At 49.4% G+C, this 22,326-nt stretch overlaps 1 protein-coding gene and 1 long non-coding RNA gene across 3 annotated transcripts in view; one reads left to right on the forward strand and one right to left on the reverse strand.

The window, feature by feature from the left end:
- Lmbr1l (limb development membrane protein 1 like) overlaps positions 1–12,688 on the reverse strand; it is a 14,198-nt gene extending 1,510 nt beyond the window's left edge. Inside the window, exons 1-15 of one of the 2 annotated variants that reach the window (XM_031355133.1) lie at positions 12,306–12,688; positions 9,376–9,460; positions 8,063–8,096; positions 6,764–6,903; positions 6,481–6,584; positions 5,840–5,966; positions 4,209–4,277; positions 4,060–4,124; positions 3,663–3,735; positions 3,493–3,576; positions 3,337–3,413; positions 2,645–2,722; positions 2,322–2,395; positions 1,275–1,365; positions 1,017–1,083 (exon numbers count right to left, since the gene is read on the reverse strand). In XM_031355133.1, the coding sequence (XP_031210993.1) occupies positions 1,017–1,083; positions 1,275–1,365; positions 2,322–2,395; positions 2,645–2,722; positions 3,337–3,413; positions 3,493–3,576; positions 3,663–3,735; positions 4,060–4,124; positions 4,209–4,277; positions 5,840–5,966; positions 6,481–6,584; positions 6,764–6,903; positions 8,063–8,096; positions 9,376–9,460; positions 12,306–12,377 (1,240 nt within the window). In that variant the 5' untranslated portion in view covers positions 12,378–12,688. Of the gene's footprint in view, positions 1–1,016; positions 1,084–1,274; positions 1,366–2,321; positions 2,396–2,644; positions 2,723–3,336; positions 3,414–3,492; positions 3,577–3,662; positions 3,736–4,059; positions 4,125–4,208; positions 4,278–5,839; positions 5,967–6,480; positions 6,585–6,763; positions 6,904–8,062; positions 8,097–9,375; positions 9,461–11,926; positions 12,269–12,305 lie in introns of those variants that run through there. The other variant, XM_031355143.1, reaches the window with a different exon arrangement.
- On the forward strand, positions 12,111–21,977 carry LOC116079251. Its single transcript, XR_004113844.1, has 3 exons — positions 12,111–12,518; positions 20,984–21,103; positions 21,934–21,977. It is a non-coding gene; the product is annotated as an uncharacterized LOC116079251 (long non-coding RNA).
- The last annotated feature ends 349 nt before the right edge of the window (positions 21,978–22,326 follow it).

Genomic DNA, 22,326 nt, shown 5'->3' on the forward strand with positions numbered 1-22,326 from the left:
AGCACATAGCCATCACAAGGCTTCTATCCCAGTCCCACTCAGGTACAGCAGAGCACATAGCCATCACAAGGCTTCTATCCCAGTCCCACTTCTAGACAGCCGAGCGACACAGGGCAAGTTCCTTACACACTCTGGACTGGTTTCTCCCATGGAAACAGAAAACCATGCACTATGACAATGAAGGCAGTATGCATCCTGTCTGCTGTCTGCTATTAAACCATTCACCTCTGAGGCAGTCCCCTGTCTGGACTATGCAGCTGGGAATGACAAACAACTTGTCATTCTTTTGCCATCAGCTTCCCAGGACTGTAGGTGTAAGCTACTGTGCCTAAATCCTTCTAAACCCCCTGTCACAAGCTTCTCAAGTCACAGACCTGAACCCCCTTTAAACAGACACTCCTACTGCATCCCTGCATCTATCGGAATAATTAATGGACCAGTAAGCCTAATTCCTCCATATTCCTATGGCATAGAAGAGAAAGCATTTCTAATCCAAATTACAAAATGTGGGCTAAGAGAGATAGCTCAGGGGACAGCTACTTGCCGCCAAGCTGCATGTGAGTTCAATTCCCTACATGTTCTCAGGGAAACCCAGCTCCTGCAACTGTCCTCGGACACAGTCACCACCCACCCACTCGTAATGTCATTTTAAAAACAAAAGGCATTAAAGACAGAGCTCCCTGCTAGGGAGGCCCAGGCAGGGCGATCAGTGAGACCTGGGCAGTACTTTTCTCTTTTCTTTTTTAAAGATTTATTTATTCCTTGTATGTGAGTACACTGTCACTGTCTTCAGACACACCAGAAGAGGGCATCAGATCCTGTTACAGATGGTTGTGAGCCACCCTGTGGTTGCTGGGAATTGAACTCAGGACCTCTGGGAGAGCAGTCAGTGCTCTTAACCGCTGGGCCATCTCTGCAGCCCCCGAAGTTTTCTCTTGTTTCAGGGTTTCCCTATGTAGCTGAGGCCTGAAACTCCCTACTAAGCTCGGACTGTCTGCCCTTCCCTCACTACTCACCAAGGGTTCTAGAGAAGACAGGAAGTGCCGAGCTGAGGACCAGGAGACAGACACAGTTCCCAATTATCTATGTGAGAGCAGAGAAGAGCCAAAGGTGGCAAGAGCTGCCAGCACAGCTGGGTGCAGCAGTCCCCACCTTTAATCTGAGCATGTGGGAGGCAGAGGCGGGAGGATCTCTGAGTTCCTGGACAGCCAGAGCTGTTTACACAGAGAAACAACCAAGCAAAGCTACCAGCACCCAGACCCCCGGGTGGCTACCTGTGTCATGGATGTGTCCTGCCACCTAGGCCTCAGGCTTCCAAAGAGCGGCGAGCTGTAGAAACCCACCACTGAGGACACCATCAGGTAACTGCCACCGTGTTAGGGAAGAACCTGACAGCTTCTAGAGGAACCCAATGACTGCCCCCCTCAGACCTTTCCAAGATCAAGGTAGCAGCATATACAAGTGTGTGCAGAGGTCTGCAGTCGAGGCTGGGTGTCGTCTATTACTCTCCACATGACCTACTGGTATGTCGTGTGCCTGTGTACATGGGTGCCACTGTACACACACTTGTGCACACACAACTTCAGGGGTCAGTTCTCTGATGCCACTGTGAGGTCCCAGGGATGAACTCAGGTCCTCAGGCTTCTTGCATAGTGGGCCCCTTTACCCACTGAACTGTCTTTTTAAAACAATACTTCCTAGGGCTGGAGAGATGGCTCAGCAGTTAGGGTACTGGCTGCTCTTCCAGAGGTCCTGAGTTCAATTCTCAGCTCAAAATTGTCTGTAACTCCAGTTTCAGGAGTGTCAACACACATAAAAGCAAGACACCAATGCACATAAAAGTGAATTATTTAAAAAGATAAACATCTAGTGTGGGGAGGGGCAGTGTGTACATGTGAATGCAGATACCTGCAGAGGCCAGAGTGTGTCGGGTCCTAGAGCTGGAGTTGCAGGCAGTGGTGAGCCACTTGACCTGGGGTCTTGTGACTGAACCCAGGCTCTCCTGAAAGAGCATCAGGCACTCTGAACGGCTGAGTCCTCCCTCTGCCCTCGCTGGCCTACCCTGCCAGCCCATTGCCTTACTATTTTGGGGGACAGGGTATTTCAATCCTGAAGTTTGGCTAGACTGACTCCTGAACAGCCACCAGGATCTTTCTGTCTGTACCTAACAGACTGAGTTATCTCCCCAGACCTCAAGACCAAGTATGTCCTTCTTTCTGATAAAGACATGTGGCCTCCCTGGTGCCCTCCCCAGTGCTCCCAGGGGAGAGTCCTGGAGGCAGGTTTGGTGGGCAGAGGCCACAGGAGTTCCAGAAGGATACAAGATCAGCACGACCTGGATGATGGCACCGAAGGATCCCAGTTTGGAGAAGGAGACCTGGCCCAGGGCAGCATCCTGTGGGTGGGGTGGCATTAGTGAGGGACAGACATCCCCAGGGCCACCCAGCCTTCCCTGCCCTCTCCTCTGCACTCCGTCTCTCTCTGTCTCTCCAACCTCTCCCTTTATGCTGGAGTACTAACTGGTGCAACTTTGACCCTGTAGCCCATTCTGGCCTGGAACCCGTCCAGTCTACCTGTTTCAGGAAGGGTAATAGCAAGAGACATTCTATCCAGCTTCCCTACCCTTTTTCAAGGCCGTACGCACCTGCATGCCCCGCGGCATGGCAGCCTCGTCGATGAGCAGCTCCAAGATGTGGACGGCCACGATGAGGACAGACAGGCCCTGTGAGCAGCAAGGTCAAAACTCCCATCATCCCTGCTCCGCCCACAGCTAAGCTTTGCTTTCCTCCAGGCCGCTGCTAGCATGACAGCCCTTTGAATGTCAGTCAACAAACTGCTTCCAAATGGGTGGACTGCAAAAGCCTAACCAGAAAGCACACCTCCAGGGATGGTTGAGGGGTAGCTCTGCAGAGCACTGGATTACCATGTGCAAAACCCTGGGTCAATCTCCAGCATAACCCTCCCCCTCCACAGACACACACACACACACACACACACACACACACACACACACACACACACACACACACACGATGACCTAGGAAATGGTACCTTTTGTTCTGAGATTATTCCTGAAGTCCTAATTTACTCTCACTCCAAGGCAAATCTGTATACCTTCCCAGTGACTGTGTGTGACCTGGGCAAGTCAGTGGTGTCTGTCCACAAAGTGGGAATGGATGTTCTTACTCAGCATGGGCAGCATATAAAGTAGGCCCTCTTAGCAGTGACTTCTACTACGGATGACAATCATGCTAACGCACACCTTTGTCCTCCCGGAGGAAGCTAAAGTCCCAAGAACCCACTAAGTGGAGTCCCCACCAAGGCTAGTAAACCCACCGTCAGCACCAGCAGGCACAGCATGGCCAGAGGGTAGCCCAGGTTCCGCTGCCAGGCTGACGCCTTCCGCCGCTTTTCTGTGCAGGGGTGGGAGGTTGTTAGTAAGTACTTGGAACAAGGAACTCCTCTGCTTGGGGAAAGTACCAGGCCACATACCCAAGAGGAGCCTCTGTGCCTGCAGAGCCAGGACCTGTCTGTGCAGCAGCTCCATGTCCAGTGGCAGCCAGCAGGAGGTGGGATCTGAGGGCAGAGGACACACTTCCTTCTAGGACTCAGTCCTTGCTAAGGCGGGGCCAGCACCCAAGCAAGGAGGGATTTAGACTCACTGCAGATTCTTCGAGTCAGCACTGCCTCCTCAAAGGCTGAGCAGTTCAGCTGTTCTTCCAGGTCTTCCAGCAGCTGAGGGCGGCGGACAGATATGGAGGAGCGTCAGAGGCTCCTGGCCCGATGGCTCTGTTCCCTCTAACTCCTATGGCCGACAGCTCTGTTCCCTCTAACTCCTATGCACCATCCCGTGCCCAGCAGCTTTGGATCCCTTCCAGTTCTCGGTGTTCTGACCAGCTCCCGGTGACTGACCGGAAGGGGAGTGGGGTGGGGACACAGAAGCCAGGCAAGGGTGTGGCCATCTGCAAGCTGTGCACAACACAACTCTAGGTCCGTTTCACAGTTTGGTCTCGGACCCAGGAAACCGACCCTGCATAAGACGAAAGGAGTGCTACATACCCGGGGCTTGACCAGCAACTTTCCAGTGACAGAGAACATGCGGGCGAGACCTAGTGGAGTGCACACTGCAGGCACAAGAGCTGGTCAGTCACATGCCAGGCCTTTCGCTCCCTCCCCACCCCGACTGATGCCTAGGTTCTGACACTTACCCAGAAGTAGCAGGACCCCAAGGAAGGAGATACATGAGTAGAGGTAGGGGAGGTAGTACTCCCAGAAGTCTACAACAACAAAAGGCATGTCAGCTTGGTTTGCTCATGTCTGATCTCTAGGTGACAGGGCTCAGAGTCTAGACAAGAGCATGTCCTGAGATGTTCTGACCTACAGTCAGGTAGCACAGGTGGGGACAGCTGCCACCTGATACAGGTGACCAGGGCTAAGTGCAGCCAGATCTTCTCCCACGGTAGGCAAGGCAGATATTACAATGAAACTTCTCAATTCTAAGATGGAAGGCCTGGGATAGTTGGCATATACCTGTGATCCTAGAGAACCAGGATGTTGACATGGAATGACTTCATGGACAGCCCGGGATTTACAACTATCATTTATATATTTTAAAACAGGTCTCATTAGTAGCCCCCTGGCTGGGCTAGAACTCAGAGATCCACCTGCCTTTGCCTCCAGAATGCTGGGATTAAAATGTGTGCTTGCATGCCTGACTGATGACCTATCATTTCAATCACTTGTGCGGTTCTCTGTATGTTGGATCAGTTTGGAACTTTAGACTGCAGAAGAGGTGGAAGAGGACTACAGCTGATTAAATGCACATGGCTCACGGCTCACTAAAGGGCCAGTATTTTTTCTTTTTCTTTACAGATATGTGAACCGCACACATGCCTGGTATGATGGATCCTTGGAACTGGAGTTACATACAGTTGTGAGCTGCCATGTGAGTGCTGGAAATTGAACCCGGGTCCCCTAAAGAAGTTGCCAGTGCTCTTAACTGCTGAGCTATCTCTCCAGCCCCTTTTCTTTTGTTCTTAAGACAGCATCTTTCTCTATAGTCCTGGACGGCCTCCAACTAACTATACAAACCCATGAACTCTTGGCAGTTACCCTGACTTAGTCTCCTGAGCTCAAATTACAAGCTCTAAAGAGTGAGTCTTAGGAGGTAGGATGGGGAAGACGGGTGGCCCAGTGGTTAAGACCACTTAAGAGCTATCTGCTCCTTCAGAGGACCCAGGTTCAGTTCCTGGTACCCACAAGCCAGCTCACAACCACCTGTAACTCCAGTTCCAGAGGATCTAATGACTTCTTCTGGCCTCTTCAGGCACCGCACAGATGTAGTACACAGACAGAGAAAACACACATACACATAAAAGTAAACTCTTTAAAAAAAGAGGGAAAAGTTGGAGCTCTGTTTTGGTTTAGATATTAAATGGTCTTTCAAGACCTGAGTGTTTGGCTGGGCAGTGGTGGTGCATGCCTCTAATCCCAGCACTTGGAAGGCAGAAGCAAACACATCTCTTGAGTTTAAGGACAGCCTGGCCTACAAAGTGAGTTCCAGGACAGCCAGGGCTACACAGAGAAACCCTGTCTCAAAAAACATTCAAACAAAAACAAAAACTTGGCTGTTGAAGACTTGGTTGCTCTGCAGCGTGCAGAGTCATGCTTTAGGAGTAGCTGGAGCCCAGAGCCGTGGCGTACGTGGATTCGTGAGCTGGGCAGCACCTGAGGCCCTGCTTCATTCACCACAGCCCCGAACCCAGAGCTGCATGAGCACAGCGCCAGACCTCTGAAGCTAGGTGAGCCAAGAAAGAGTGACAGACAGTTTAATTCTCACCATACAGGGACTCCCTGCTGGCCTTGTCGTTGTCTACGATGGCTGACGCCACCCACACCATGCCCAGCACAAGCAGCGTGAGGAGGACCAGCATCACCACTGTCTCGTAGACTCGGCCCAAGACGCCCTACAGCAGGGAGAAATGAGTACAGCAGAAGAAGGATACACCAGAGCTATGCCTAGACTTGGAGACCAAGGACACAGAAGGCAGGAGGAGTGCTTCTCTCTAGTCACTTGTAAGCCCCACCCCCAGACACCTTCAGCCTCCTCCTCTGGTGGGAGGACTCCGTCCCTGATATCTGCAGCACTATCACTCTCTGCTCTCTCACTTGTGGGTCAGCCTGCTCAATGCAAGGATCAGCAGGGAGGCAGAAGGCAGTGGAACAAGCCTGGACGTCCTATGCTCTCTCTCACCTTTGGCACAATGGTTTCCGGTAGCAGCTACAACAGTAAGATAGTAACTCTCCAGCTAAGAGATCTCCGTCTCAATTTTAACTCGCAATGGTTGACACTGACTTCTCCTGTCACCACAGCCCTGGACCTCTCGTCCCAGCCCTTAACTCCGACTGAAGGCCACAAACCATCTGCTGGTGCCAGCTCCGTAGAAGAGCTCTGGCTGGGGCTAACTAACACTTACTTACCTTTCTGGAGCCAGCAAAGCCTTCAGACTCTGTGAAGAAATATGCAAAGGGCATGAGGAAGACGAGGGACAGATTGGAGAAGAGAAAGACGAGGTTCCAAAGACCTAGAGCCAAAAAAGAAAAGCAGAGCTGGTCACTGAGGGGCGACTCCGCAGGTGGGAGGCGTGTCTGCGGGGGAGGCGTGTCTGCGGTGGGAGGCGTGTCTGCTGAGCGAACCCGAGGTTCCTGGGTCTCCTAATTACCTGCCCTACTCCCTAGCCCAGGCTCTGCTCCAGCCACATACCATGGATGAGGGAGCCATTGAGCCACTGGATGTAGTAGTTGCGTGGCAATGAGAGCAGCACCTCGTTGCTGATGATGGAGAATGGCAAGAGTAAGACGGCACCCAGGGCGACCGCCAGGGTAAAGGTGCACAGCTCCAACCTATGAGGGGAAGAGGGTGTGTCAGCCCAGCACTCGCTGTCCCTGCGGCTCTAGAAGCCATTTCTTTCCCAAGGGCACCAGGGCTTTTAGAACCCTGTACCAATGGGAAGGAGCTATCCATCTAGGCTCTGCCCACTGCCATCCCTGGCTAGTCCCCACCTACAGGGTAGCCTTGGCACATAGGATGAGCACCTGATTACCTGCAGAGTCACTTCTCTAGGCTATCCCAGGACTGTGACCCTCTCCATATATCCTACAGAGCTCAGTAGTAATGCTAAGAAAGCAAGAGGCGTGGCTGCCCCTCTCTGCTTAGGGATCCACATTGAGCTTGCCTCTTTGGATAAGAGCTCAGTTGCTCCATATGGTATGCCCTTTAAGAAGGCATTAGCACAGAGGATAAAGGCCACCTAAACCCAACCTCATAGGCAATGCCTGTGCCAAGGGCTGCACCAGCTGGAAACAAATTCACAAGAGACACTAGTCTTTTCACCTGTCAATGCAGAGAGGGCATCTCCACATTCCTCTGTAAGGGCTGCTACTCACTAGGCAGTGCCTATAATGAGACCTCTCTTCTAAGAACCAAACGGTCTTTGCCCTTAGGGTATTTTTTGAAGGGGGTTAGGGGATCGAGACGAGGTCTCTCTTAGGTTTTTTTGTTTGTTTGTTTTTGTTTTTCGAGACAGGGTTTCTCTGTATAGCCCTGGCTGTCCTGGAACTCACTCTGTAGACCAGGCTGGCCTCGAACTCAGAAATCCGCCTGCTTCTGCCTCCCAAGTGCTGGGATTAAAGGCGTGCACCATCACCGCCTGGCCCATCAGGGGTTTTTAATCTTCACCAAGCCCTGCCCTGTTTCCACCGTCCTGTCTCCCCCTTCCACTCCCCACCCACATTGACATTTGGGAGGTGAAGCCAAGCTGAAGCCATTTCCTGGTGACTCACGCCCTAGCTAACATCCTGATCATGAAGCTCCTAAAAGCTCCTGGCCTAACCAGGGAGACAGGAACAGCAGCTTTTCTAGCATCCCTGGGATGGCAGAAATAGGGTGGAAGTAGAAACTCTCTCTACTGGATGATGACAGCTCCTTCTCTCCTGCCTCTAGGGGACTCTAGCTCCCAGCTCCTAAGTCACTGGAGTCGGGCTTGAGGACGGTGACACTCACGCAATCTTGTTAACTGTGGCGTCTTCATCATCCACTGCAAAAGACAGACAGGAGGGGAAGCAGTAAGACATCAGAAGGCAGCTCCGGGACCAAATATATACCGTGTCCCCTGCCTGTACTCAACAGGAGGCTCTGGTAGAACTTACACTACAAACCTCACAGCCTGTTCTCTAAACAAGGTGGCAGTGTAGCGATCAGGGGTCCTCAACCATTACACAGAATATAGACCCCAAATCCCCTGCTCCTCTCCCTCCTCCCACTGTCGCTATCAGAACAGGTTCCTCTTTATATGGGCTCAGACACAATAAACACACCGCAGTCTGTGGGACTGTTCACACTCAGTGCAGGGTGAGGGAAAAGAAATGCTAGAGGGAGAAGGGGATTCCCAGAGAAAAATCCCCAAGGGAAAAGTGTTGATGGAGACAGCTTGGCTGGGTGTTTGAGCAGGTCGGATCGGGTCTAGGCTCTGGGACAGTGCTTTCTGTCCCCATCAGAGATCCACAGGACGACAAGCCATAGTCTGGGAACACTTAGGCTCTACACAGAAAAAGACCACCATCACCAAACCTTGGGAAGCATGGAAATGAACCAACATAAAACACACACCCAAGGGTCTCCCTGCAGGCACCTACTTAACTAAGGTTTGCGGAAGGCTCTCCTCTGGCCCTCCCAGTGATAAAGTGCCAAGTGGACTTCAGGATGCCCACTTTATAGGAAGAAACAGGATTAGAAAAGCTAAATGGGGCCGGGCGGTGGTGGCGCATGCCTTTAATCCCAGAATCTGGGAGGCAGAGGCAGGTCAATCTCTGTGAGCTCAAGGCCAGCCTGGTCTACACAGTGAGTTCCAGGAAGACGCTACTACACAGAGGGAAAAAAGGGGGAGAAACTACTTGGACAGAATGTGGCAGCACACACCATGGAGCCCAGGATTTGGGAGGCAGAAACAGGAGTTCAAGGTCATCCTTAGCTACATAAAGAGTGTGAGGCCAGGCAGGACTATGTGAGATATTGTCTATAAAATAAAACCAAGAAAGAGGTACCTGATCTTGAAAAATCTACAATAATACATGAGTTTGTTCTCTAACTTAAAAACATATACAAATAAAGTAATTAAGTAACAAGAAGCGCAAAGCTTGGAGACATTCCATCTACCACCCTCTCAGCTCTGTGCGAATAACAGGGCTCAAGATGCAGAGGCTGCAGCTCAGCCTGGGAGAGGTGCCTGCCCTTTCCCAGCATGCACCAGCACACACTCCTCTGAGGCCAGCCCCGTGGCAACTAGGCTCTGGCTGAGAGTAGGGAAGTCAGAGTACCTGTGGTGAACTCAGCAGGCTTCTTGAAGCGGGTCAGGAAGACATGGCAGAGGATGTAGAGTGTTGCAAACAGAAGTATTGAGATCTGTGGCAAAAAGCAACCTGGAATGAGACATTCTACAGCCACGAGCACATTCCACAGCCTCAAGGGCCTTTATAGAAAGCTCCATACATCCACACATCGTGGGGTTCTATGTGTCGCACTGCTGAATTCCCTCTAGTTAAGCTACAAAGGAAGGAGAGGAGGGCTTTAAGAAGGACAGTGGTTAGTGGGGCAGTGGTGGCGCACTCCTTTAATCCCAGCACTTGGAAGGCAGAGGCAGGCGGATTTCTGAGTTCCAGGCCAGCCTGGTCTACAGAGTGAGTTCCAGGACAGCCAGGGCTACACAGAGAAAGCCTGTCTGTCCACAAGCCTCAAGCACACCTTGACAGGCTAACAGAGAAACTCACAGGAATAACTCATCTGCAAGCACACGTACCCCCACGCCCCACACCGGGCCGCAGAGTGAGAGAGACAGAGAATGGGCCAGGCTGGAGGGAAGACGGCTGCATCTTCTCTCGGCACTCGGCCGTCCTGAGAAAGTGTGCTCCAGGTGCCACTTCCTAAAACTCACATCTACAGAGCTGCTCCAGACAAGGGCCCATTTAGCTTAAGAGAAGGCTTTAGTCAGGCCCGGCATTTCCAGAACTGGTAATCTGGGGCTGGGAGATGGCTCAGCGGGTAAAAACACTGACTGCTCTCCCAAAGGTCCTGAGTTCAAATCCCAGCAACCACATGGTGGCTCACAACCACCTGTAATGAGATCTGATGCCCTCTTCTGGTGCATCTGAAGACAGCTACAGTGTACTTATGTATATTAATAAATAAATCTAAAAAAAAAAAAAAAAAAAAGTCACTCCTGAGACTCTACCCCAAGTAACTTCCAACTTCAGGGCCATGTATCTTAGGACACACACGGCCTTGAGTGCTTAGAACCTGGACAGATGACTAGTACAAGCATTACATCTCTATACTACTCTAAGGTCTCAGAAAAACAAAAGAAAAAACGTCACTGCATCTGAGGTAGGCACGTAGATCGGTCTCATGTGTCTTCTAGTCTCCAAGATAAACTGACCCAAGAGGAAGAAATCTGTAAGTGACAAAGAGGAGACCAAGAAGTCCTGCATTGAGGATAAAGTGGTAGCTTTTGACCTAAGGAGTCCTCATAGAAGGAACCACTGAGGCTGAGGCTGGATCTTACAATAGGCTGCTCTGCCCCTTTTGGTCTTGAATTTGCATAATAGCCAAGAAGCTAGAAGAGCTGGAGAGGTCAGTCAGGCCTGGAGCTGCACGCACTTCCAGTATAGGCTAAGCTGTTTCAGCTCTTGCTCTCTCCCTCTCCCCCTTCAAGACAGGGTTTCTCTGTGTAGCCCTGGCTGTCCTGAAACTCACTCTATAGACCAGGCTGGCCTCGAACTCAGAGATCAGCTTGCCTGCGAGTCCTGAGTGCTGGGATTGAAGGCCTGCACCCCCACCTCCTACCCAGGTTGTTCTCTAGTTCCCGGATGGGAGCCACATGCAGGAAGCACTAGAAACTTTCCCCTGCTCTCGGCTGGAGCTGATGTCCTGAGCTGATGACTTAGGAGGCAGAGACCTAGACTGAGCAGTCTCTGAGGGCTCATCCCTCCAGGTGGTCAGTCTTTTCTAAGGCCTGGATGCACCCCCATGATATGTATGTCCGATCCCCAATGTGTACTTCTCCCAAGGAACACGTAGGGATGCTACTCCACTCTTATCCTGGGGCTAGATACTCCTATGCCCTCGTTGATAAATAAGGGCAGATCTAGGTCTATCCTGTCCCCCTTCACCCTTTCTTCAATCCAAGCATGCCAAGGGGCAGCCTAAAGCTCAGCCTGAAAAAAAATGAAGAATGACTCCAGCTGGGCCCTCCCCTTTCTTCAGTAAGATCTCCTTCCACTCCTCCAAACCCTTCCTTTTTTATTTAGCATGTGCAGAGCACTCTGGGAGAAACAGCAGACAGATTATCATTCGAAGCAGGCCCAAGTAAGATATATTTCCCTAAGTCCCACGGGCACTTCTAACCCTAGAGTAGCACACTGCTATATGGAAGGTTCAGCTGCAATTCGAGGTTATGCTAAGGAATAAGAAATGCAGGCTAGATGTGTGCAGGATCACTGCGGACTCTGGACTCCTGACACTGCCCCCCGCGTTCCCCCCCCCACACACACGGGAGAGCTCCCCGAATGGCTGGAAACCCAGTCTTCCAGAGCGTCCAACAAATTATCCGGAAGTCGTGCGGGGTGTGTGTCATTGTATTGGCTTGTGTTTGGCATGCTGCATCCGAGAGGCCCAGGATTCAGTCACAGAAGGAATAAAAACAACCAGTACGAAAGGGGAGGGAAGCCAGGCGGGGAAACCTCGCTGTTCCTCCACCTCCACTTCTTACAAAACCCATCTCGGACAGGATTACTTTCTTCCTTAGTGAGAGGACCCACTCCAGCCCCCACTCTTGCCTCGCCCCTCGCGCCACCACCGCACTCCCCTACTTAACTGCTCCAAGTGACCGGAGTCTCCCTTCATTCCAACATCAGCCGGGGTTGCCCTTCATCTACTTTTAAGGGGAACGCGCACACCAACTTGCCCCGAAGCAAACCCATCCTTTCCGAGAGGATCAGATGCTCCACACTAGAGGACCGGCCGCCAGGAACGCCCACGGGGGCGGAGAAGGGGCGGGGGAGGGGCGAGCGGCCGAGGAACCGGGGCCCGGCGGCTTTGTTTACGGCTCAGGGACAGACCCAGGCGACCATCCCGGCCCCGGCTCTCGCGGGGGTCGAGGAGCCCCGGAGCCCAGGCGGCGGGACTTCCCGTCTCCACCGCAGCGCCCCTCCCACCTCGGCCCGGCCCCTTCCCGCCCAGGTCCCGGACTCACGATGCACTCGCGGACCCTGTCGTGGAACAGCTGCTCTCGCACGGATAGCACTTCGTAGTCAGCCGCTTCCATACTCTGCTCAGCATGACTGGGGCGGGGGTGTCTCCGGGCCCGGGGAGGACGAGCGGGGAGGAGGCCGCCGCCGCCGCCGCCCGCCAAGCACCCGGACCCAGCCCAAGAGCCTCTCCTCGCTGCCCGTGACGGAAACTCAAGGTAATCTGGGGCTCAGAGTCTGCCGTCGGGCGCCCCGCCCTTAAAGGGGCAGGCCCCAGCCCGCCTGGTCTTAAAGGGCTCGGGTGCCCGTCGGTTCCCTCCCCTTTAAGGTGGGGTCACTCGCAAGCACGTTTCAACGCAAGTACCCGCCGCCCAGCTACGCGGAAGTGCCAGGCTCGGTGCCCAGTGACGACACAGGCCTGGGCGGGCTTCTTCAGAAGAGCGGAGCTTATTGGCTCCTCAGAGACTGTCGGTCATCGCTAGGGGTGCGCTGATAGGACGTTTTGGGAAGGGAGGCGGGATGTTTTTGGCTGTGTAAGCTGTTCTAAAACGCAGAGTCGGCGTGATCCGCGGTTGTGGTGTGAGAGTTCCAGGATCTATATCCGCCAGGATTTTAGTTTAAAGGAATAAGGTTGGGATCGGGCAAACTGTCGAGATGGAGGCACCGCGGGGCTTTCAGAAGGGACGGCTGCTTGTAACCCAGGGACCCATAGCGTTTTCTATGGGTCAATTTGTTATTGGAGTTCCCCTGCCACTCCAGACAGCTTTCGCTCAATTATTATTATTATTATTATTATTATTATTATTATTATTATTATTATTATTATTATTATTTTATTTTTATTATTATTATTAATTTTGGTTTTTTCGAGACAGGGTTTCTCTGTGTAGCCCTGGCTGTCCTGGAACTCACTCTATAGGCCAGGGTGGCCTCGAACTCAGAAATCCCCCTGCCTCTACCTCCCAAGTGTTGGGATTAAAGGCATGCGCCACCACTGCCCGGCTTCGCTCAATTATTTTTGTGGAAGGCCTAGGGTATTAGAGAACAAATAGCTGAAAAAACAAACAACGACCAAAAAAAAAAAAAAAAACCCGATTAGGAGACTTTAAAAAATGTCATGAAATGACAAATGTCATTTGTTGAGACAGTCTTACTATGCAAATCAGGCTAGCTTTGAATTCTCAGCGACCTCCCTCAGCTTCCTAGTTGATTGCTAAGTGATAGGCATGTGCTACAAGGCCGGGTCTATCCTGAAACTGAGGAAATGTCATAGGGAATATTGGTGAGTGGACTGAGTAAAACATTAATTCCCAAACATTAACTACCTTCTAGGTGCCGTTCTCTTTTTAGCCTTTATCTAATTTTAATGTCATAACAAGAATTTGAGACTAGAAAATAGAGGTTGGCCCGGTTGGTCCTTGAGACTTAGAAACCATCTGGCCATTGTGGCACATGTCTTTTATTTCAGCACTAGGAAGACAGAAGCAGGTGGATTCAAAGCCAGTCTGGTCTTTACATAATGTTTTAGGCCAACCAGAGTAACATGGTGAGAATTTGTCTCAAAAAAACAAAAAATACATCCTTGCATAGACATATATGTTTACCTAGTTGGCCCTCTGCATTGTTAGATTCTACATCCATGGATTCAACTAATCTCAAAAACAAAAGGAAAAAAAAAACAAAAGCCGGGCGGTGGTGGCGCATGCCTTTAATCCCAGCACTTGGGAGGCAGAGGCAGGCAGATTTCTGAGTTCGAGGCCAGCCTGGTCTACAGAGTGAGTTCCAGGACAGCCAGAGCTACAACACAGAGAAACCCTGTCTCGAAAAAACCAAAAAAAAAAAACCAAAAAAATAACCAAAAGGAAAATAAAATAAAATTTGGGAGGGTTAGCTACAGAGATGGCTCAGTTGGTAAAGGACTACCCTGCAGGGAGGAAGAGCTAAGTTCCATGCCTATCACCCACAATTCATTAGTAGTGCATGCTGGTGAACCCAGTCCTGGGGCTGGGCTGGGGAGGTGCCAACAGGAGGATCCCTAGGGTTTACTGACTAGCCAGTGAACCCTATTCATGTAGCCCCAAGTCCTAATGAGAGACCAAGTCTAAAAACACATCTGGAATAAAGAGAGACCCTGTTTCTAAGACAGCAGCAAAATACATTTGGGGCTGGGAATGTAACTCAGTGGTGAAGAACTTCACACGAGCAAGACCTTTGCTTTGACTCCCCAACACCACGGGGAACAAACCTTGGGAACAAAGTCATGTCTGTACTGAACGTGTGCAGATTTTGTGTTCTTGCTGTTATGCCCTAAACTATTTATGTAATACTTACACTGTATTAAGGAATATAGTCTGTATAGGCGCTCTAGGGTTGATTCTAAATATGTGGGGCGATATGCATATGTTATATGCAAATTCTGTGTTGTTGGCATTATTTTGTTTTTTGTTTTTAAGAGAAGGCCCCTCTACATAGTCCTGGCTTTCTTAGAATTCAATATTTAGAGGAGGCTGGCCTCAAATTCACAGAGATCCATCTGCCTTTACTCCCGATGCTGGGATTAAAGACACATGCCACCATTGTTTTAAGTTTTACACTCACACATGTTTGTTTCTGTGTGCGTCTGTGTGTGTGTCTGTGTGTGTGTGTGTGTCAACGTGTGCACGCACGTTCACGCCAAGGCTCGTGTGGAGGTCACAGGACAACTGTGGGCAGCTAAGTGTCTCCTCCCACACTGTGGGTCCCAGCCACTGAACTGAGGTTATCAGGCTTGGCCAGCAAATGATTTTAAAAGCCACCTGTCCTCTGATACTTATTTCAGCTATGAGAAGCATTGCACTTTAATGACAGTATTGAAATGCAAATCAGGTTGGAGAATGTGTTGGGACCAGCCTGTAATTCCAGCACACAGAAAGATGGAAAGCTGAGGCAGAAGGGTGTGGTTGGCCAGCTCCGGTTAGTGAGTTCCAGTCTAACTGGGACTACCTAATAGACATGGTCGCAAAAATGAACCAAAACCAGACATCATCTCAACAAAGTATAGTAAAAACAACTAAAAGACTTAGAGTCAAACCAGAGCATTTCATTCCTGTTTATTGGCATGCATAAGATTCAGGTCCAAGATATGGTGGTAGGTGTTAGGCGTGGTGAGTAGACAGGCATGGAAGGCCTGGCTCCTCCCTCACAGAATTTAGAAGCTGTAGGAATGATAAACATCCAGGAGGAGGCCTGGGATGTAGTTCAGTAGGCAGAGTGCTGCCAAGCATGCACAAAACCCAAGGTTTGCTCCCCAACAATGCATAAACGAGTCTGGCGGTGTACATCTGTAATCTCAGCACTCCAATACAGAGTTCAAGGTCACCTTTGCCTATATGGCAAGTTCAAGGCCAGCCAGACATGAAACATTGTCTTAAAAAATTAAAAAGTGCTGGGCAGTGGTGGCGCATGCCTTTAATCCCAGCACTTGGGAGGCAGAGACAGACGGATTTCTGAGTTCAGGGCCAGCCTGGTTTACAGAGTGAGTTCCAGGACAGCCAGGGTTATGCAGAGAAAGCCTAACTCAAACAAAACAAAACAAAAAGTGGGGCTGGAGAGATGGCTCAATAGTTAGAGCACTGACTGCTTTTCCAGAGGTCCTGAGTTCAATTCCTAGCAACCACATGGTGGCTCACAGCCATCTGTAATGGGATCTGATGCCCTCTTCTGGTGTGTCTGAAGACAGCTACAGTGTACTCATATACATAAAATAAATCTTTAAAAATAATTAAAAAGTTCAAGGTGGCGGTGCACATCTTTAATTCCAGCATTTGGGAGGCAGAGGCAGGCGGATTTCTGAGTTCGAGGCCAGCCTGGTCTACAGAGTGAGTTCCAGGACAGCCAGAGCTACACAGAGAAACCCTGTCTCGAAAAACCAAAAATAAATAAATAAATAAATAGATAGATAGATAGATAGATAGATAAATCAATCAATAAATAAATCAATCAATGTGGGAGAAGGAAGGTGGCTGTGGATGTGAACCTGCGTGGTGTTTTCCAGCCACAAATAGTTGTGATTTCGTAAGGTTAGATTAATTGGGATAAAGCTTTTATCATTATCAATTGGTCCTTTAATTACTATATTGGCATCTCATAAACTGTGATATTATTGATATATAAATCTGATTGGTTAAAAAACAAACAAACAAACATAAATGTGTCTGCAGCTAAAAAGACCACTCAGTGGGGGGCTGGAAAGATGGCTCAGTGATTCAAAGTACTTATGGCTTTTTCAGGAGGAAAGAAGCCAGGTTTCAGCTCCCAGAGCAGGTGCCACTCCAGTTCTAGGGAAATCCAGTAGTCCTGGCCCCTTGGGGCGTTTACTCACACAAACCAACACATTGTAGTGGTTTGAATGAAAATGAGCTTTGGCTCTTTCTATTTGAATACTTGGTATCCAAGTGGTGGGACCTTTTGGGAAGAACTAGGAGATCCGGCCTTGTTGGAAGAGGCATGTTACTGGAAGTGGGCATGAGATTTCCAAAGCCCATGCCTTTCCCTCCCTCTCTCTGCTTCCTGCTTGTGGGTCAGATATAAATTCTCAGCTACTGCTCCAGAGCCATGCCTGCCTGCCTGACCCAGGCTTCTCACCACGAGGGTCATGGACCCACCGTCTGAACTCTAAAGAGCCCCCAAGAACTACTTTTTCTATAAGTTGCTTTGGTCATAGTGCCTCATCACAGCAACTTAAAACTCACCAAGATGTAAATTGGTACCAGGAAGTGGGTCCTTACTGTGACAGGCCTGACAGTGCTGATTTGGGGGGACCGCGGAAGACTTTGGGACTTTGCAGTAGAAAATTTAATGAGTGCTGTAATTGGGGCTTAACAGACAGTAGTACTGAGAGCAATGTGGACTATGGAGGCCCGGCTCCAAAGGTTCCAGAAGGAACAATATTAACACTTGGGCTAGAGACCTCATATTGACCTTGTTGTTTAGTCATTAGTTATTAGTGATCCCTCTTCTGCAGCTCTACCATGAGAGAGAACACATGAGGCCAAAAGAAACACAAAAGTCACAGATGAGCCAGGTGATGGTGGTTCACGCCTTTAATCCCAGCACTTGGGAGGCAGAGGCAGGCGGATTTCTGAGTTTGAGGCCAGCCTGGTCTACAGAGTGAGTCCCAGGACAGCCAGGGCTACACAGAGAAACCCTGTCTTGAAAAAAAAAAAAAAAAGGCACAGATGAGTGACGAGGTGACAAAGAGCATCAGGAAATGTAGATGTAGAGTTGGAGCCAAAGCTGGTGCTGAAGGAGAGACCTGGTGCAGAATATGGCAAAGAGAGTGGTGTCCCCAGACCAAGACCCCCACGCAGCTAATTCTGCAACAAAGGAGAGCAACCAATCAAATCTCATGGGAATATAATTCAAGGAAGGGGCCAGGTTCCAAACAGCCTAACTTGGCAACAATCAGCCACTTAGTTCCTTTCCTCCCTGCCCTTCCCTCCCTGCCCACTCCTCTCTTATTTTTTTTTTTAAAGATTTATTTATTTATTATATGTAAGTACACTGTAGCAGTCTTCAGACACCCAGAGGCGGGCATCAGATCTCATCTCAGATGGTTGAGAGCCACCGTGTGGTTGCTGGGAATTGAACTCAGGTCCTCTGGAAGAGCAGTCAGTGCTCTTAACCACTAAGCCATCTCTCCAGCACCACCGCCACCGCCACCACCACCGCCACCACCACCGCCACCACCGCCGCCATCACCACCACCGCCACCACCGCCGCCATCACCACCACCACCAGGCAGATGCTTCTTTGTTTAGAATCTTGAAGGACACAGGAGTAAAGGGGTTGTGGCATCTTCCTACAGGATGAACGAGAGCCACTGTGGCCAGGTGCAGGACAGTGAGTCCCTGAATGGAGGTCAGAATAGGTCATCTCACAAAGCAGCGAAAGTAAAGCCTAGATAGATAGCATTGGAGACCCCAGAATGTTAGAGGTGCCAGCGCTGTGGGATCTCTGCCAAGGAGCCCTTCAGACAGAGTGGAGCCAGGCCAAGGGAGAAAAATGCTTTGTAATCAGCAAAGCGGGAAGAGTGCAGCCACGGGCGTCCTTGGACTTAAGATACAGTCTTACAGGAGCTGGAGTTTGCCCGGCTGGGCTTCTGTCTTGCTTTGGCCCAGTGTTTCCTCACTATGTCCATGACTCACCTTTGGATTGAAAATGTATACTCTGTTCCATTATATGTTAGAAGTGTGCATTTTGCTTCTGTATTTTATTTACAGGAGGTTATAATTAAGAGATTGCTGTGAGTTTCAGAAGAGACTTTAGACTTTTAAACTACGTTGAAACTGTCAATGATTATGGGGCCTTTTTTGTTGTTGTTTGTCTGAGACAGGGATTCTCTGTCTGTCCTGGAACTCACTCTGTAGACCAGGCTGGCCTCGAACTTGGAAATCCACCTACCTCTGCCTCCCAAGTGCTGGGATTAAAGACGTGTGCCACCACTGCCCGGCCATCACCACCGCCTGCCGCCGCCCACTGCTGCCCACCGCCACCCAGTTCCATGTGGACTTTTGAGGTTGGACTGGGCTACAGATCATTCTTGTGATTTTTTTTTTTTGTGGGGTGGAGGTATTATGACATTTTTCACTTCACAGTTAGTGAAACTGATTGGGAAGGACTAGGAGGCTTGTGGCCTTGTTGGAGCAAGGATGTCACTGGGGTAGGCTTTGAGCCGGTTGTTACTCTGTCTCCAGCTTGTAGATCAGATGTAAGCTCTCAGCTGCTGCTCCAGCACCCGTGCCTGCCTGCTGCCATGCTCCCTCAGCTGCTGCTCCAGCACCCATGCCTGCCTGCTGCCATGCTCCCTCAGCTGCTGCTCCAGCACCCACGCCTGCCTGCTGCCATGCTCCCTCAGCTGCTGCTCCAGCACCCATGCCTGCCTGCTGCCATGCTCCCCACCATGATGGTCATGGACTTTAACTTCTGGAACTGTGAACCCCAAATTAAATGCTTTCTTTTATAAGTTGCCTTGGTCACATTTTTGTTTGTTTGTTTTGTTTTTAAATTAAGATTTATTTATTTATTTTATGTATATGAGTACACACTGTAGCTGTACAGATAGTTGTGAGCCTTCATCTGGCTGTTGGGAATTGAATTTAGGACCTCTGCTTGTTCCAGTCAACCCTGCCTGCTCACTCTGGCCCAAAGATTGATTTATTATTATAAATAAGTACACTGTAGCTATCTTCGGATGCACTAGAAGAGGGTGTCAGATCTCATTACCAGTGGTTGTGAGCCACCATGTTGTTGCTGGGATTTGAACTCAGGACCTTTGGAAAAACAGTTGATGGTCTTACCCACTGAGCCATCTCACCAGACCGATTGTTTTATTTTTATGTCACAGCAATAAAACAGTAATTGAGACATTCATACACATAATTTAAATATTAAAAATAAAGTCTTTTTAAAAATAAAGTAAGTCAGGTGTGGTGGCACATGCTTTTAATCCCAGTACTCTTGAGACAAGACAATCAAATCACTGTGAGTATGAAGCCAGCCTGGACTACATAGGACATCCGGGGATATAGAGAGAGACTCTGTCTCAATGAATTGATTAATTAGTTAATTTTAAAGAGAGGGCTGCAGAGGTGTCAGAGCTTTAGAGCATGCACTGCCTAGGAGCATGCCAAGGGACCTGAGCTGGATTCTCATCACCCACCTTGCACAGCTCATTGCTGCTTGCAACTTCAGCTCTAAGGGGAATCTGTGTGCATGCGCACACATGCACGAGAGCTCACACACACACACACACACACACACTCTTACACTCTCATGATTAAAGAAATAAAAATATTTAAAAAATAAATCAGTAGTAAAGTATGCCAAGCTGATTGGGGTGAGGGAGATTCATCCTACAGACCTCTCCATGGCCCTCAGAGATTGAACAATAGAGAGAGTGGCTTTGGTTTGATGTGTATCAATCTTTTTTTAAATAAATCCCAACCATGGGGTTTGATTTCACACTATTTCCTCCCCTCTTCCTCCAGTATGTGTATGTGTGTGTGAGTGTATGTGCGCGTGCGTGTGTATGATGCTGGAGATTGAACAACGGATCTTGTGAGTAAATATTGCAAGCACTCCAGTGCTGACCTACACATTAACCCAGAATGTTTCTCAAAGAGAGATCTGCATCGGAGGCTACCTTGGTCTACATGGCAAGTTCCAGGATAGCCAGTACTACACAGAGAAAACCCTGTCTCAAAAAAAAACCCAGAAAACAAACAATACCCCATCAGAATAGGGACTGCAGATCCACCACTGTCTGGATGGGCTGGGATGTGTTCCCTGGTCCACAATCCACATCACGTACACCTTGCCAGATTTTCTATTTATTTTGTCAGCTCAGATTTTGTATCTGAGCTCTAGCTCCTCTCTACTGTAATCCAGTGTTGTCCTCATGCTGGCCTTCGGTCTTCAGTCCCTGGTAGACCTTGCCACGCCCTTTCCCACCTCAGGACTCTGGATTGTCTCCTTAATCACACTCACTTCTGGCTGGCTTCCCTAGCCCAGCATGACCTTGAAAGGTCTGATCTTTCCCCCCATTTATCTCCTGGGTTAAATGTTACAGCTCACAATAGTCTCCCTCACCTCCTTCTCTAAAGCAACTTTTTAATGTTTAGATTGTTTATGTGTATGTGTCTAGGCACATTCGTGGCACTCTGAAGTCTGGAGGTCAGAGAACAACTTCCAGGAATGGCTCCCTCCTTCAGTCTTGTGGGTCTTGGGACTCATGCTCAAGTCTAAAGCCGCATCACCAGACAAGGTAACCTGTTTTCTCATGTTACCAGAAATTGCCATAATTAGATTTAACTTGTTTACATTAATTTGCTGGCCTTCTCCCATACAGACTTCTCTAGAGAAAAAAATCATGTTTGTCTTGAACAGAGTGATATCCTTAGCTTTTAACTTGCTGTGCATTCCCAAGGACAAACATTTGCAAACATAGTAAAAAAACGAAACAAAATAGCATTACTAATACTGAAAAGGTTTGGGTTCTGAGCCTACAGTCTGTTGTTCTGAGCTCTACTTCACTTTATCTCATCTTCTAGCCAGATTTTTTTTTTTTTTTTTTTTTAGCCTGTGCTGGTGATCAAATCCAGGGCCTGCTAGTACATGCTAGGTAAACATTCCAGACTGGCCTTGAACTCAGAAATCCACCTACTGAGGACAAGTGGCACCTGACTTGGGGCACATGATGTGACCCCCAAATCTAATAACACTATCTCTCCAGATCCCCAAAGGGATTTCTGCTTCCTCTGAGTTTCAAAAGTACACTGAAGCTGGGCGGTGGTGGCGCACGCCTTGAATCCCAGCATTTGAGAGGCAGAGGCAGGTGGATTTCTGAGTTCGAGGCCAGCCTGGTCTACAGAGCAAGTTCCAGGACAGCCCCTGCTTTGTAGAGAAGCCTTGTACCGGTGAACAGTGCACGAAGGTCCATGCTTTGCACTGTCCCAGGATTCTCAAACTGTTTCTCTTGCCTCCGCCGATTAAATGCTTAGAATCATGAGCACACATCCCTTCCTTCTCTTTAAATGATGTTAACAGAAACTCTCCATTTGGATTAAACCCATTTTCATTTCCTATTTGGTTCAGTGCAAGAGTGCCTGCTTGGGGGCTGGAGAGATGGCTCAGCAGTTAAGAGCACTGATTGCTCTTCCAGAAGTCCTGAGTTCAATTCCCAGAAACCACATGGTGGCTCACAACCATCTGTAATGGAAACTGATGCCATCTACTGGTGTGTCTGAAGACAACTACAGTGTACTCGCATACATAAAATAAATCTTTTTTTTAAAAAAGCGCCTGCTTGATATACACTAGACACTGATTTGCATCCTCAGTGCCAATAAAAAGACAAAGAAGGGCTGGGTATGTAGCTCAGTTGTCAGAATGATTGCCCTGCATGCACAAGGCCCTGGGCACACACACACACACACTCCTGCGCACACACACTCCTGCGCACACACACTCCTGCGCACACTCTCCTGA

This window comes from Mastomys coucha, unplaced genomic scaffold (genome assembly GCF_008632895.1).
Source record: "Mastomys coucha isolate ucsf_1 unplaced genomic scaffold, UCSF_Mcou_1 pScaffold11, whole genome shotgun sequence".
Classification (NCBI taxonomy): Eukaryota; Metazoa; Chordata; class Mammalia; order Rodentia; family Muridae; genus Mastomys; species Mastomys coucha.